At 40.6% G+C, this 15,801-nt stretch overlaps 1 protein-coding gene across 16 annotated transcripts in view; it reads right to left on the bottom strand.

Annotated features, from left to right (window-relative positions):
- Positions 1-15,801, bottom strand: part of GSAP (gamma-secretase activating protein) — a 104,947-nt gene that overhangs the window by 72,349 nt on the left and 16,797 nt on the right. For 9 of the 16 annotated variants that reach the window (XR_012432746.1, XR_012432747.1, XR_012432749.1 and 6 more), the window contains 4 exons: positions 15,688-15,798; positions 13,619-13,688; positions 13,257-13,310; positions 4,575-4,663 (listed from right to left, as the gene is read on the bottom strand). Coding sequence is in view for 8 of the 16 variants with exons in the window: in XM_045387560.2 (XP_045243495.2) it covers positions 4,575-4,663; positions 13,257-13,310; positions 13,619-13,688; positions 15,688-15,798 (324 nt within the window). In the remaining 8 variants the exon portion in view is untranslated. The remainder of the gene's footprint in view (positions 1-4,574; positions 4,664-13,256; positions 13,311-13,618; positions 13,689-15,687; positions 15,799-15,801) is intronic. The other 7 variants (XR_012432748.1, XM_005550393.4, XM_074035693.1 and 4 more) reach the window with 1 other exon arrangement.

The raw sequence follows: 15,801 nt of genomic DNA, 5'->3' as shown, positions 1-15,801 counted from the left end.
CAGAACGACTGTCACCAGGAAGAAAAGGCTTAAGTACACCCCATTCCTCTTCCTCTGTGCTCTCCCATATGAGCCCACCACTATGTGTCTGTTTGCAGGACAAAGCAGGCTGCCAGCAACACAAGTCCTGACCCCGTCAGCTGTGATAATGAGGAAAAACTGGTCACAGGATGACTCAAAAGGGCAAATGTAAACCAGTCGTTTTATTTTGCGGCATGAAAGACCCGTGAATTTTGTTCTTTTCCTCACCCAAAACTTGAAAATAATATAAAAGGGCATAACTTTTATGTCCCAATCTCTCAGTCATTAGTCAGACTAAACTTAGGACAATTTTTTGTTATTTCCTAGTGCCCTAACTTTGCATAATATCAGATTAAAAATAGTACTAGTCAATTTTTGGAACATTTATAGTTGAGTTCCCTTTTGGAAATGAAAAGCAAAACATATGCTTCAGAGCAATAAAGTCAAAATTATAAAATAGCAATGCAAAATTCAGCTACAAAAATAATACAGAACTAACTGTCTCATAATTTGGAAAATGTCTCACATCAAACAAGATACTTTGTATACCGGAGTTGAGGAAAAGCAGAGATGAATGACACCACATACAGGATAGGAGAACAAATGTTCAGTGCCTCAAAATATGGAGATATCTGCTCCTACAGAAGATGGTATTGCCTCCAGCTCTACAGAGGTGGCCAGGGCATGCCTGCTTAGGAACGTGACATGGACTGAGGTGCTGAAGAGGTGTAACTGCCAACCTCTAAACCTCTGCCTGGGTTTCCTGTGACAATCAGGGAGAATGTTATTTTTAAAGTCTCATTTAGGTAGGTGTTGTTTTTCTTTCTATTATAAGGTGTTCCTAGAGTAAGGCCTGGAAACCAAAAGCAGACAGGCTTCAGACACAGCTCTACAAAAGCACTCAAGGTGATAACATACAATTTGGGGAGGGCACAGAAGCATGGAATTTAATCAGTGTTAGTTTTCAATATTTAAGAAAGCAACCTGAGAGCACTGCTTTATTTTTTGAAAAAAGCCAAGAACGTAAAACAATTTCTGGGCTATGTCCTAACAATTGGAAGGTCTGGATCTATCTATAAACATGCCTTTTAAATATTACTTGAAAAAGCAAGACAGTGAGTTATTATATTGAATCACATAATATACACACTACAGAACAAATGAAAATCCAGTGTTTGGTAAATGGATGCTTGTGGCTTAGGATGAAAATCCTAGTGACAGGATCTTACAACCAAGAGTATGGATGAGTTACTTCGGGAATCAGCAGATTATATTTACTTAGGAAAATTTACCTTCACAAATAAGGAGCTAGACTTAGAATGAATATTGGTCTTTGGAGGTCTGTAGTCTAGGTGTGTAGAGGGTGTGGAATTACCCACTGGCACTATCTTGAAGACACACCTCGTGCTGAAAGGGAACACTCAAAGGGTCCCGGATTGGGATCCAAGCCCACCTGCCACTGTCCTCCTCTGTGTAGGTGGTCAAGACTACGCATGCAGAGTTAGGGAAATGTGCTACTGGAAATCACCATGGATGTTTTTATAAGAAAAAGGAAATTGATCCCAGGGCAAGACCAACTCAATGGACAGTAGATGTCATTTCTCTAGAGGCAGGAGGGAGAAGGTGGGGATTTGCCACTGGGGTTTGGAGGAGTTTCTCTCTCCAGAGGCATAGACACAGGGGCAGGAGGCAGGGCTAGGGACTGAGATGGGTCCACAGAATGAGTACAAGTTTTACTTTATTTGGGTGGGGACCTTTCCTTTGGCCCTACAGATGCTGTCCTGTTCCACGTACTTTTAACTTTTTTGTTTTGGTTTTTTTTTTTGAGATGGAGTTTTGCTCTGTTGCCCAGGCTGGAGTGCAATGGCACAATCTTGGCTCACTGCAACCTCCGCCTCCCAGGTTCAAGCAATTCTCCCACCTCAGCCTTCTGAGTAGATGGGATTACAGTAGTGCACCACAATGCCTGGCTAATTTTTATATTTTTAGTAGAGATGGGGTTTCGCCATGTTGGCCAGGCTGGTCTCAAACTCCTGAGCTCTGGCAATCCGCCCTCCTTAGCCTCCCAAAGTGCTAGGATCATAGGCATGAGCCGCCGCACCCAGCCACTTTTTTTTTTTTAACTGAGTTCACATAACATAAAATTTAGCATTTTAACCACTTTAGTATATACAATTTCTGGTAGTTTTTAATATATTTGCAATGTATACAACCACTTGCTTTTAAAAACTTTTCCCCTTTCTATGTTCCAATTCCCTTTAGTTACCCCAATCCTTCAGTCATGTCTCCACCATCTATATGGCCCTAAGAAGATGCTGAGGAAGCCAAAGAACAGACCAGAAAAGGGAAGTGTGCTCTGTCCCCCAGCCGCCCCACACTGACGACAGTGTAGACAGAGTAGCTTCCTGAGGGTAGGGGAATGCAGCTTGGGAGCTTCAGGCTAGGCCATGTCTGGAATTGAGGAGTGACCCACAGTGCTGTCAGGAGTGGCTGGGAAATGTGCAGCTGAAAGGACTGGCTGACAGGGGAGGACCCTGGGCAGACAGAGACAACCCTCTCCCCTAACCCACTGGAATAGGGAGGCCCATAGGCTGGAGGCTGGTAGTAGCTTGGGGGACAGAAAGGCAGACACTTTGAGTGGTGCAGATTGACTCCAGCTAGACCAAAAGAAATGATATTTTGACCCTGTAACAAAACGTGAAATTAGGCGAAAGGAAATTATGCTGTAGCACCGCATGAACACATACAGTTGATTCAAATTATTTGTAGTAGTTATGTTCTGTAACATCACCACAAATGCTGTATACTGAATACTGAACCATTGTTTCTACGGAAAATACAAAGGGAATTGATCACAATTCTGAAAGACACAGTCCCAAATGCCATATTCTAAATATTGAAATCCCAAAAGATCAAAATCCCAAAAATATAATTCTGGAAGATAATAATTTTAAAAATTATTTAAAAGATGTACTGATGGCCAGGTGCGGTGGCTCACGCCTGTAATCCCAGCACTTTCGGAGGCCGAGACGGGCGGATCACGAGGTCAGGAGATTGAGATCATCCTGGCTAACACTGCAAAACCCCGTCTCTACTAAAAATACAAAAATTAGCCGGGCACGGTGGCAGGCACCTGTAGCCCCAGCTACACGGGAGGCTGAGACAGGAGAATGGCGTGAACCTGGGAGGTGGAGCTTGCAGTGAGTGGAGATCATGCCACTGCACTCCAGCCTGGGAGACAGAGCGAGACTCCGTCTCAAAAAAAAAAAAAAAAAAAAAAAAAAAAAAAAGATGTACTGACTTTTTTAAAAGAAGAATTATCTGAGAAGCAAAACACAAAAGAACACTTCATAGTCCACTGTATACAATAAAATAGGCAATAATAACATACACAGTTTTGAAGGTATAGACACTCGTGTATCCTAACTATCCTGTGATCATGACTTTTGGGACTTTAGACATCAGGGATTTTCACCTTTCAGGATTTCAACATTTAGGATTATGTTGTTCAGGATTGTCTTTTGGGATTATGATCCAAACCCAAACAAGGATAAATTCTTGGAAGCCTCTAGTCACAATATGTTTGTCAATAGATCAGTATATAACTTTGTTTTGTGTGTTTCTATTTAAAGACACTCCTTAACCTCATGGCCAACAGCACAGTAACTCATGCCTGAATGAAGCTTATCTGAAACACATATTTTCTCCCTAAGGCATCTGACAGTCTTCTTGCACTTAGGAACACTAGACAGTGCCTCAGCACTATGCCTGGAAGCCGTTTAAACAGTGAAATCGCCAGGAAAAAGCACAAAAGATGGAACTAGGCCATGAAAACAACCGTCATTTTAGTATGAGAGCTAAAACAAAAAAGGCAGGGCATCGCCATGTTCAACCTCAATTGCGAATGTGCATGTTGGGTGACAAATTCTTTCACCATTCAGCATATATCTGCAAATAACTGGCCAAGTACTATGAGTGTTTAATTTAGGCATTCCAAATAAATTTTAGGAATAGTAGAATTTGCAAATATGGAATCTCCAAATAATGAGGACTGACTATATCTATGCCATCTACACTATACATGCAGTTTCTGCATCAACTCATGAAGTTGATAAATTCAGGGATTAAGCCATTTAATCATAGATATTTAATCTGTCAACCATGTAAATACATTACACAGACCATTTTAAAGCTTCCCTTAAATGTGTTTAATAATTTATAATATTTGATATTTTACCATGAGAAAATATTAATTATATTTAATATTTGATATTTTATGAGAAAATATTCAATATTTGATATTTTATCATGAGAAAATATTACATTACTATGAAACAAATGATAGTATGACAGAGTTGGTGGAGCTAGCTTCGAGTTCTTAATTTCCATGCTTGCAAAGAAAGAGCGGATACTTCCAGCCGCAGTAGTCTACAAGACTGTTCTGAGGAGTAAATATGATAATGATAGAGTGAAAGTACTTTGTAAACCTCAATTCTTCCTGGCTGCATACCTTTTGATTAATGAGGTAAGTGATGAATAGCATGCTTACTTACCTGAACCCAAATATAGCTATCCACAGCCTTTAGAACCTTCACATTGTTAACAGGGTGGATTTCAACCAACAAAGTCAAGCACTTTGATCCTACAGAGAAAAGAAGGGTTTTAGTAACAAAGATTATAATATCACACATTATTTTTTCCAAAGCAAGAAGGAAGAGCAATTTCTGATAAATCCTACTACGGTGACTATAAACTATTAAACCATTCTATCATCCTAAAGTCCTGTGAGGAGACTGAAACTGTACACCTGTTCCTAGTTTTACTCTCTAGGATGTGTGGTAGCTCCAGGACCCCAAAAGAGCAACCAGCCCAGCAAAGGACCTGCCTTCCACATCCTCAGGAGCCCTGAAGAAGCTGCTTTTTATTATGAAAACCACAGGATACTCAAGAAATGCAAATGTGAAAAGGGAAGTCTTTGAACAGCCCTGGAAACAACAGTAGATACAAGGGAGACAAATTTCAGGTTATAATAATTTTGCATTTACAGAAAAGCATCACAATTAAAACACAAGCGGCCTCTGAAATCAAAGATCACTGTATATTACTTTGCACTCTCACCAGCAACGTGTAAAAGGGCCTAACAAACAGGTTTCTAATGGATATCATTTTTCCCAATTATCACAATTCTATGATTTGCAAAAGCAGACATATCTGAACTTTCCAAAAATATAAATATGTTAACTATTGTATTAACTATTCTACCGGGGGAAAATAAAAGGTAATTTTCTTAAAGTTTGACTTTAAAGTTTGACACTTCTACAAATCCAAGAGGGACACAGAAAAGATCTCAAGGGAGAAATCAATATACACGGAGTGAAGAAGTTGTTTGCGCTCATTCCATGCCATTTTTAGCATAGCTCCACAAGCCCTCTAGGCTTTTAAGTCTAAATAAACACAGTGTGATTCTGTGTCACTTCAATTCGGCAGCACAATGGCAAATATTGTTTGTGTAGGAAAATAAAATGATTTCTGATACATGAACATGTTAAGGCCGACAGTATCTATCAGTAGGACATAGGCTGGGTTTCCCTTGGGGACAGTGGTACAGCACTGATAATGACCCACTTATTTCTTCACTGTCACATCTAGCAAATGCCATAAAAGACAGCAATCAGGAGGAAGTCCATGGACACGGGCTTCCCCGCATGGAGTTACCAAAGATATCTAAATTTAGGTCAAGGTTCTCCCTCCCCCAAGATTAAACTGTAGAAAAGAAGGACTGGCCTTATATTTGAGCTTTTATTGAGATTCTAATATGATCCAGTGTCTCTCAGTGACTTCACTGTGAAAAATAACATACAATTTGGGGAGGGCACAGAAGCATGGAATTTAATCAGTGTTAGTTTTCAATATTTAAGAAAGCAACCTGAGAGCACTGCTTTATTTTTTGAAAAAAGCCAAGAACGTAAAACAATTTCTGCGCTATGTCCTAACAATTGGAAGGTCTGGATCTATCTATAAACATGCCTTTTAAATATTACTTGAAAAAGCAAGACAGTGAGTTATTACATTGAATCACATAATATACACACTACAGAACAAATGAAAATCCAGTGTTTGGTAAATGGATGCTTGTGGCTTAGGATGAAAATCCTAGTGACAGATCTTACAACCAAGGGTATGGATGAGTTACTTTGGGAATCTGCTTGATGACTCAAAAAATGGCTCCAGGAATAAGAAAGACATTGGTGTCAAAGATATTTGTGAAGAAAAATAGAATAGAAATGCTCTGTTGAGCGGTGAGTATGAGGGGGGGAAAATGAATTTCTCTTATTGTTATTTTAAATGTATATGACTAAATTAGCATATTAAATAGTACAAGCTGACATTTTTTGACCTAAAAGTGTGTGTATGTGTATGTATGTATGTGTATATATAAATATATATATATAATTTTTTTTAAAATGAGATTGAGTCTCACTCTGTCACCCAGGCTGGAGTGCAGTGGCATGATCTCGGCTCACTGCAACCTTCGCCTCCTGGGTTCAAGCAATCCTCCTGCCTCAGCCTCCTGAGTAGCTAGGATTATAGGCATCCGCCACCACACTTGGCTAATTTTTTTGTATTTTTAGTAGAGATGTGGTTTCACCATGTTGGCCAGGCTGGTCTCGAACTCCTGACCTCGTGATCCGTCTGCCTCAGCCTCCCAAAGTGCTGAGATTACAGTTGTAAGCCACCGCACCAGGCCAAAAGTTTATGTATTTTAACTGGGCGGGGGGAGGGGGAACCTTTTGGGGGAGAAAGAGGAAATTTTCTCATTAGAAAAATAATCACAGCCGGGCATAGTGGCTCACACCTGAAATCCCAGCAATTTGGGAGGCTGAGGCAGGCAGATCATGAGGTTAGAATATTGAGACCATCCTGGCTAACACAGTGAAACGCCATCTCTACTAAAAATACCAAAAAAAAAAAAAAAAAAATTAGCTGGGCATGGTGGCACACGCCTGTAGTCCCAGCTACTCGGGAGGCTAAGGCAGGAGAATCTCTTGAAACCAGGAGGCGGAAGTTGCAGTAAGCCAAGGTTGCGCCACTTCACTCCAGCCTGGTGACAGAGCAAGACTCCATCTAAACAAACAAAAAAATTAGCTGGGCGTGGTGGCACGCATCTGTAGCTACTCGGGAGGCTGAGGCAGGAGAATCACTTGAACCCAGGAAGCGCAGGTTGCAGTGAGCTGAGATTGCGCCACTGCACTCCAGCCTGGGCGACAGACAAGGCTCCGTCTCAAAAAAAAGAAAAGAAAAAAAAGAAAAAGAATCACCATATATTTGGTCTTTTTTTTTTTTTAAGCAGGAATTTGTACCCAAATGAGATAGCCAGCTATCAGCTAGATTTTCTTATCTTTAAAATGGGAAGATCTTTCAAGGCAAAAAAAATCTTTCTACACTAATTTTTCCCTTCTGGAGTACAACCTAGACATTTGACTAATATTACTAGCCTAATAAGAGTAAACCTTTGTAGATAGGTTTGCAACATACCTTGTGCTCTCGATAACATACCATGTGCTTTCACAGTGAGAAAGGAAGCATTGTGAATTAAGATTCTAGAGACATCAGTTCTAGTTTCAGTTCTGCATTATCCTGGTATTTACTTCACAGCAAATCACCAAGCTTTCCTAGGCCTCAATGCCTCATTATTAAACATAATAAAACATGTGGGGCAAGGTGCTCATACCTGTAATTCCAACACTTTTGGAGGCCAAGGCAGGAGGATCACTTGAGGCCAGGAGTTTGAGACCCACCTGGGCAACATAGTGAAACCCCATCTCTACAAAAAAATGAAAAAAATATTAAGAACTAGCTGGGCATGGTGGTGTGTGCCTGTAGCCCCAGCTACTCAGAATGTTGAGGTAGAAAGATCACTTGGGCCAGGGAGTTCGAGGCTGCAGTGAGCCATAAGAGTGTCAGTGCACCCCAGCCTGGGCAACAGGGCAAGACCCTGTCTCAAAAATAATAATCAGAATAAAATGAAAGACCAAAGAACCAGATTACTTCTACAATCCCTTTCAGCCATAAAATCCCATTATTCTATGAGGTGCTAAATTAAGAATTTTGATGGCCGGGAGAGGTGGCTCACACCTGTAATCCCAGCACTTTGGGAGGCCGAGGCAGGTGGATCACCTGAGGTCAGGAGTTCAAGACTAGCCTGGCCAACACAGGGAAACCCTGTCTCTACTAAAAATACAAAAATTAGCCAGGCATGGTGGTGGATGCCTGTGGTGCCGGCTACTCAGGAGGCTGAGGCAGGAGAATTGCTTGAACCTGGGAGGCGGAGGTTGCAGCGAGCCTAGATCGCACCATTGCACTCCAGCCTGGGCAACAGAGCAAGACTCCATCTCAGAAAAAAAAAAAAAAAGAATTTTGAGAATCAAGATATCAGTGGAGACTGGACACAGTGGCTCACACCTGTAATCCTAACATGTTGGGTGGCTGAAGTGGGCAGATTGCCTGAGCTCAGGAGTTCAAGACCAGCCTGTCCATCCCCTCTCTGCTGAAAACACAAAAAATTAGCCAGGCATGGTGGTGCACACTTGTAATCCCAGCTATTCAGGAGACTGAGGCGGGAGTATCATTTGAACACAGGAGGCGGAGGTTGCAGTGAGCCGAGATCATGACACTGCACTCCAGCCTGGGTGACAGAGCAAGGCACTGTCTCAAAAAAAAAAAAAAAAAAAAAAAAAAGATTATCAGTGGAGACTGGGAGACCATCACTGAAGGGGAAGACAGGACCAGGCAATGTCTGGATACCACAAGGAGAGACAACAGGATCAGGCAGAGGGATAGACATGACATGAGGAGAACGGAGGTGAGCCAAAGACCGTGGTGTGATCCAGGCACACGCTGTGAAATGGTGACAAAGATGGAAGAGTTCAGTATGGCCTGGTTCTGAAGGAGCTCTGGTTATTCAAGCTCTTGAACCAAATCACAGCTTCACAGAGCGTCTGTGACACTTGACTGTCTATGATGGTGAGAGGGAGCTCTGGAAAATCTCAGTAGCAATGGGGCCCCTGACCCATGTGGTCACCCCAATTGCTGCCCAGTGAGGATCTGCTGTGACTTGTAGCAAATGCAACTCCACAGGGGAGGATGAAGGGGACAGCCAGAACCTGGTTTGCTATGGAAGACTATTTTCTCAGTAAAATATTAACTCTGCCATCTCTACAGCCAAGAAAAGGAGCACTACTGATTAAAAAAAAGAAAAAAAAACTGCACTGTAAAGTATGTGGATCAAAGAAGCCTGTTTACATAAAAGATGGTGCAATTTGTCTCATCTACTGTGGAAAAATCTCATTTTAAGCAACAGTGTTAAACCCCACCTGAGACAAACCACATCTTATAATCTAATGGCTTGTAAGGCCATTTGATGGACAGACAAAATAACCTTTCCAAATATTCATTCAAATAAAATATTCTAATAAATCCTATAGTGCTTTCTGATTAAATCATCTGAAATCTTTACTGAACAAAATGAAATCTTCCCATGATGAGCAATATCTATCATATACTGATGACTCCTAAATGTGTCTCTCCAGCCCCGACCTCTTACCTGGCCTTCTGACTCATCTCCAAACTCCACCTCACAGCTCCACTGGGATGTCTATTAGGCATGTCAAACCGAGCACGTCCAAATGAAACTCTTCTTTCCTGCCCCTCCCATGCATACATACACACCCACATGCCCTTCTACCTGTTCTAGCCAAAAAACCTTACAGTGAGTCACCCTTGACTTGTCTCTTTTTCTCATATTCCCATCAAATCCGGCAGCATGCATATCTGTGTGTGTGTGTGTGTGTGTGCGTGTGTGTGTGTGTGCGTGTATACATATATATACATACATATATATAGATAGATAGATAGATAGATATTTTTTTTTTGAGATGGAGTCTTACTCCATCACCCAGGCTGGAGTACAGTGGTGTGATCTCTGCTCACTGCAACCTTTATTTCCTGGGATCAAGCAATTATCCTGCCTCAGCTTCCCTAGTAGCTGGGATTACAGGTATGTGCCACCACACCTGGTTAATTTTTGTATTTTTAGTAGAGACAGGGTTTCACCATGTTGGCCAGGCTGGTCTCAAACTCCTGACCTCAGGTGATCCACCTGCCTCAGCCTCCCAAAGTGCTAGGATTACAGGCGTGAGCCACTGTGCCTGGCCAAGCAGCCAATCTTGAAAAGTTGAGAATACATCCAAACACAGTCACTTAGCCCTTGCTCCATTTCACCAGTCCAAGCCATTAGATTATAATAGTTCTCCCCTTGCCCTGCTGCAGTCCATCTTCCACACAGCAGCTACAGCAATCCTTTTATGAAGCAAGTTAGATCACGCCCCTGCTCAATATGCATATCGCTTCCCATTTTACTATGAATGAGGGCCACAATCTTTACAATGGCCTCCTTGGGTCTATGTGATCTGTCTGCACCTCACCTCCTTTTTCCTTTGCCCTCAGTTCCTATCACTCTGCCCCTTGTTCACTCCACTTGTCTCACTGACCTCCTCACTATCCTTGAACAGTGAGTCTACTAAGTATAGTCTGTGATGACTGTTTAATCTTCCAGAAATGTGCTTTCCCCATAGCCTCATGCTTGTTCCCTCCCCACCTTCAGGTCTCTGTTTAAACACTCCCCTAATGGCCTTTCCTAGTATCCTTCCCCAAATAAATTAATTGCACTCAAATCTCTGCTTCAGACACAGTGTATGGGGAAATTCACACTCAGATAAGAACTTATCTCAGGCAGCAATATAACTCTAGGATCACTCTAGCCAGAGTTGGCATAAGGGACTGGGAAGAATGAAACAGGGAAGAAAAGTATACCAGTAAATGGGGCATTATCAAATTAGTGACCACCTTGGATTTTAAGCTGCTTAGAGTGCACCTCACAATTACCCACTTTGGAGACAGAAAGGAAGATCATTTATCTTTCAGCTCCTTGCCACCATTGGTCATGGATTATTCTCCTGGGCATCATGCCCAACCATACTTCCAAGCTGTACATGTGTAGGCAGTAAATAGATTTTCCTAAGCGCCCTGGGCAGAAAGCAAGACACAGGTAGGGCAGCTGAGGCGAGGCACTGTCAGACTACACCTAGGCAGAGCTGGCCAACATGGTAAAGTTTTGAGGTATCCAATACAACAACTAATAATGTTCATTGCACTGTTTTTAAAGATGCAAGCAGATAATCTCACTATAAGTGCATCAAACTTACAAGACTGAGCAAGCATCCCTGAATAGACTTTAATGTTGTAATCAAGTAAAGTTTAAAATTGGCCTGAAAGTAAATTTTATATTCTACATAATCATAAATGACCACTGTTCTGTGTGACAGTCAGGCATATATGGTGCACAATAGATAGATGTAAAAATATAGTTACTACTCAGTTTCCCAACATAATAAAGAATTTTTAAGGCCAAAAAAATAAGGCTCAAGAAGAACTGGGAGGCACAGGAGCCAACCCAAGGTTCTATACAGAGACCCACCCTCACCACCTCCAGGAACACAGCAGCTAGGCCTCTCCTCTTCTTGGAGAAAGGGGTCTATTAGCCCAAAGGTCAGGGCCATATCCTGGGGTTCTGCCCATACCCTTGTTTTAAGGGTCAGCACACCAATGTGCCAGATCATATTTTACTTAACCCATTCCAGTTCCGTCTCCTCTGAAGCAAGCCCTGTGCTTAATTCTAAAAGGAGCAGAGAGTGCTGACAGTACTGGGAAAAGGAGGACATGGCACTGAAGAAGGAAGGGGTTGTTGTTCTCAGTATATCATGGCAAGAGGAGGGTAAGGATGAGCAATACAAATTATGAGACTTCAGGTGAGCCTCCCGCCCACCAAATAAAACAATTTTACTGAGGCCCCCAAGAAGTCCCATCCAGACTCAGCTCTGGGGAAATGTGTGTCATAAGAAGCCCAGGAGTGCCTCACAAGCCTCATGTGGAAAGTAAGTACAAAGGGTTTTTCCATCACATGCAATGACAGGAAAATCCATCTGAGTGGTAACTATGCTAACAAAAGAAGTAATTTAAGAAGGAATTTAAGCGTCAAATAAACAGAACAGATGGAAAGCACCTGGGAGCAGAATAGTACGAGATTGATAGGAGACCCACTAGGCCAGCTGTTGACCAATGGTAGTCACAGGCTGGCTCCAGCCCACAGGTGGTTACTATTGTCCCAAGTAGCATTTTTAAATATATTCAAGCCAACATTTACAAATTCGATCTTTACAAAAAGCTCCAGACTTCCATTGATAAATTGAAAAGCCAGTTCCACTGGACTTGCTAGTGACAACAAAAAGCTAGAGCTGAGTAGTGGCTCCCCCTCTTGAAAGTCCCCCACGGGGCATCCCCACCCCACTACTAGACCCTATAGCTCTTGAACTTTTTTTTTTCCATTAAATAAAAAAAAAATATTTCTTGGTTTCTATGTTAAAAATGGGAAAAAAAACAAAAACAAAAAAACACAAAGACATTCTGCTGGTCACTTGATTTTTTTTCTTACATTCAATCTACTTCACATATTTACATGGTCTCTCTGGCCAATGTATGCATTTGCAGTTGAAACCCTAGACCAGACTGAAAGCCCCATGAGAGTAGATGCTATACCTCTCTTACACACCATTGTATCCCCAGCACCATGCATAGTGTCTGACCCACAGCAGGCACTCAATACTGTTGAGTTATAGACAGAGGGATGACTTACAGCACTTTTTAAAAGGTGGTGGGGAGGGGCCAGGGAGCATCACACAGCTACAAAACTATAAAGTGGGCCTTGGCAAATGAGCAGAATTGATCTTCAGTATTGGTATACTACTTACAATGTGTTAGGTACTAATCGATACTTAACCAGATATAAGAAAAGATGCATTCTTGACTTTCCCAATCTTTTATACCAACATCTGACCATAGGTTTCTACTTCAGCATTTATTTAGCCTGCAGGTAATAATTACCATCTTAATACTTCTGTTAAATCACTGTTAGATCATTGTCTGTACTTTTCTGTTTGCTTGAAAAAAATATATATTTTTTAGAAGTCTTGTTCATGCTTGACATGACCTTTGTCTTTTATTCTGAGATACAATAAGGCTATTTCTAAAGATGCTTGAAATCTTATTTAGTAGTATAATAAATCATCTACCAATAACCTTCATCTACCCATAGGTACTAAAAAGTGTAATTTCATTACCTGGTTGAAGTTCGTTCCTTTTTCGTTCTTTAGTAGACTGAACTAAACTTGCAGCTAATGGAAAAAGAAAAAAAAATTCCATTAGCAATTGATCCATATGGTGGCTTGTTAAAGCTTACCATTTTATACCTCAAATAGATGAGGGCTCAAAGAGATATGTCAACGGAAGATAAGGGCAGAACACAAAGCATTCTTTTTTGTAGGTATACCCTCCATATTCTTTATTTCAAACTTAACTTGTCAAGAACATTTCTTTCTCAGAAAATCATTGTTATAGAATAATACTGAAAAAATCTAATACTTTGAAACTCTTAAAAGATGTAGTTCAGTTCTTGACATGTAGCAGTAAGAGCTCAACTTACCAAGCAAAGTTCTTTCACTGTTGACAGAGCAACTGAAAACTTGCAAGTCTTTCTCAAAGGTATACAGAAGCTATTAAAACAAAAGTATTTTTTAGTTTGAAGTTTCATACATTAAACAACAATTATATGAACATAAATTCCCATTGAGCTCTGTGCTAAGTATTACTGGGGCAAAATATTTCAGTAAAGAATGAAACTAATTTAGCTATGCTGACACATTCCAGACTACTCTTTACCAAAAAAAAAGTTTGCTATTGTAAGCCATGTTTGGCACTGATATTTAGCCATGAGACAACCAAGTATAGTGGTTAAGAGCATAGACGTTGGAGCCCAGCAAGAACCAGGTTCAAATCCTGAGTCTGTCACTTGCTAGCTGTATGACCTTGGATAAATTATTCAGCTTCTCTATCCCGCCATCAGTAAAACACATCTACTCTAGGATTGTTAGGAGGATCAAGTGAGATAATCTCTATGAAGCACTTAGTGCAATAAACACTCAAATGTTAGCTATTGTAATTACTGAGGTAATTAATTACAAAATAATCATTAGTTTTCTTAGCCACTGTCACAAGTGCATCTCCCATAGGCCTTTCATATTTAGAGGACCGGGAAGGTAGTCTTCTTTAATTTTTTTCCTTGTTGTTGTTTAAAATGTTCCAAATGTTGCAAGATTCCATTTTCTTGAATATTAAAGAAAATGAAAATGCCCATGTAGGAGGACGTGATGTGGAGATTGAGGAACTAGAGAACACCAGTTCTATTAGGCAGGCTGTCTTAAAGAACACCCAGAGGATAAGGGAAAGAGACAGTCTTAGATCTCAGAAGACAACAGCCTAAGAGAAACAGTAAATAGTATAAGTATTAAGAAGGTTACTAGTACCTGCACCCTAAAAAAGTATCGAGAACACACAAGACCGCTATAGCTAGAAGTCGATGGGAAAAGCTAGCAATGCTAGGGGACAACTGATTACGGAAAGTGAACTTCCAGTTAATCAGGTACTGAATTCATGTGAGAATTTTTGGTTTCCTTTGACTCTTGCTCTAACTGAGGAATTCTAAATTATTACTAAGAAGAATCTAATTCTAAATTATTACTAAGAAGAATGGGTACATACACATAATTTTTAATGTGTTATCTTTTAATTACAAAGATAACATAAGTATAGTCTCAATGTTTAAAAGATGGAAACGCTATCAAATAAAAAGTCAAAGCCAGCCTGGACAACATGACAAAATCCTATCTCTAAAAAAGTTTTTTTAAAAATATGTCAGGCATGGTGGTATGCCTGTAGTCCTAGCTACTTGGGAGGCTGAGATAGGAGGATCACTTCAGCCCAGGAGGTCAAGACTGCTATGAGCCATGATTGTGTCACTGCACTCCAGCCCAAGTGACAGAGGGAGACCCTGTCTCAAACAAAAATAAAAGGTCAAAAGAAATAGCAGTCCTTCATACTCAGCCAATCCCAACTCTCTTCCAAAAGGAAGCACGTTTATAAATTGTCTATATTTATGCACTTATGTTACACAGTTACATTGCAAGTTTTTAAAAAACATAAATGGAATGTATTAAATGTATTATTCTGACAACTTGCTTTTTTCATGTAACATGTTTTGGAGAGCCTTCTGTACCAGTACAGAAGTCTTAATCCTTTAATAGCTGTATCAATTTCCAAAACTTACTGATGGGCATTTAGTATGCCTCCTACATTTAGGTAATATAATAATCCAATGAACCTTTTACATAAACCTGTGTGAATCTGTGCAGATATTTCTGTAGAATCAAAACCTCAAAGTGGAATTTCTAGGTCAATAGGTGTGCAAGTATCAGAAGTCTTTAACTTCAAGCATCAAAAAATCTTCCCCAATCTAGCTTAGGCAAAAAGACAATTAGTGGCTCATGAAATTGAACAGAATGGGGTGTTACTTCAGTATTGGCTTGATCTAGAGCTGGAAATACCCATTCTCCTAGCTTTCTGGGTTCAATACATTTGTCAGTCTCCACACAATAGAGCTCCAAGTTCTATTCCCCAAAGTCACAGCAATTCCAACCCAGTGAATTCACTTATCACCAAATCCAATGGAAAAGAGAAGAATCCATGTCCCAAATTCCCAGCAAAGTATTCTCTTTTATCCAACCAGTTTAGGTCATGTTCACTCTTGTATGCACTACCAGGGAAGTCCTA

The sequence above is a fragment of the Macaca fascicularis genome, chromosome 3 (assembly GCF_037993035.2).
Source record: "Macaca fascicularis isolate 582-1 chromosome 3, T2T-MFA8v1.1".
NCBI classification, from domain to species: Eukaryota; Metazoa; Chordata; class Mammalia; order Primates; family Cercopithecidae; genus Macaca; species Macaca fascicularis.
The sequence above is the reverse complement of the archived record's forward strand: the minus strand, read 5'-3'. Positions and strand labels throughout refer to the sequence as shown.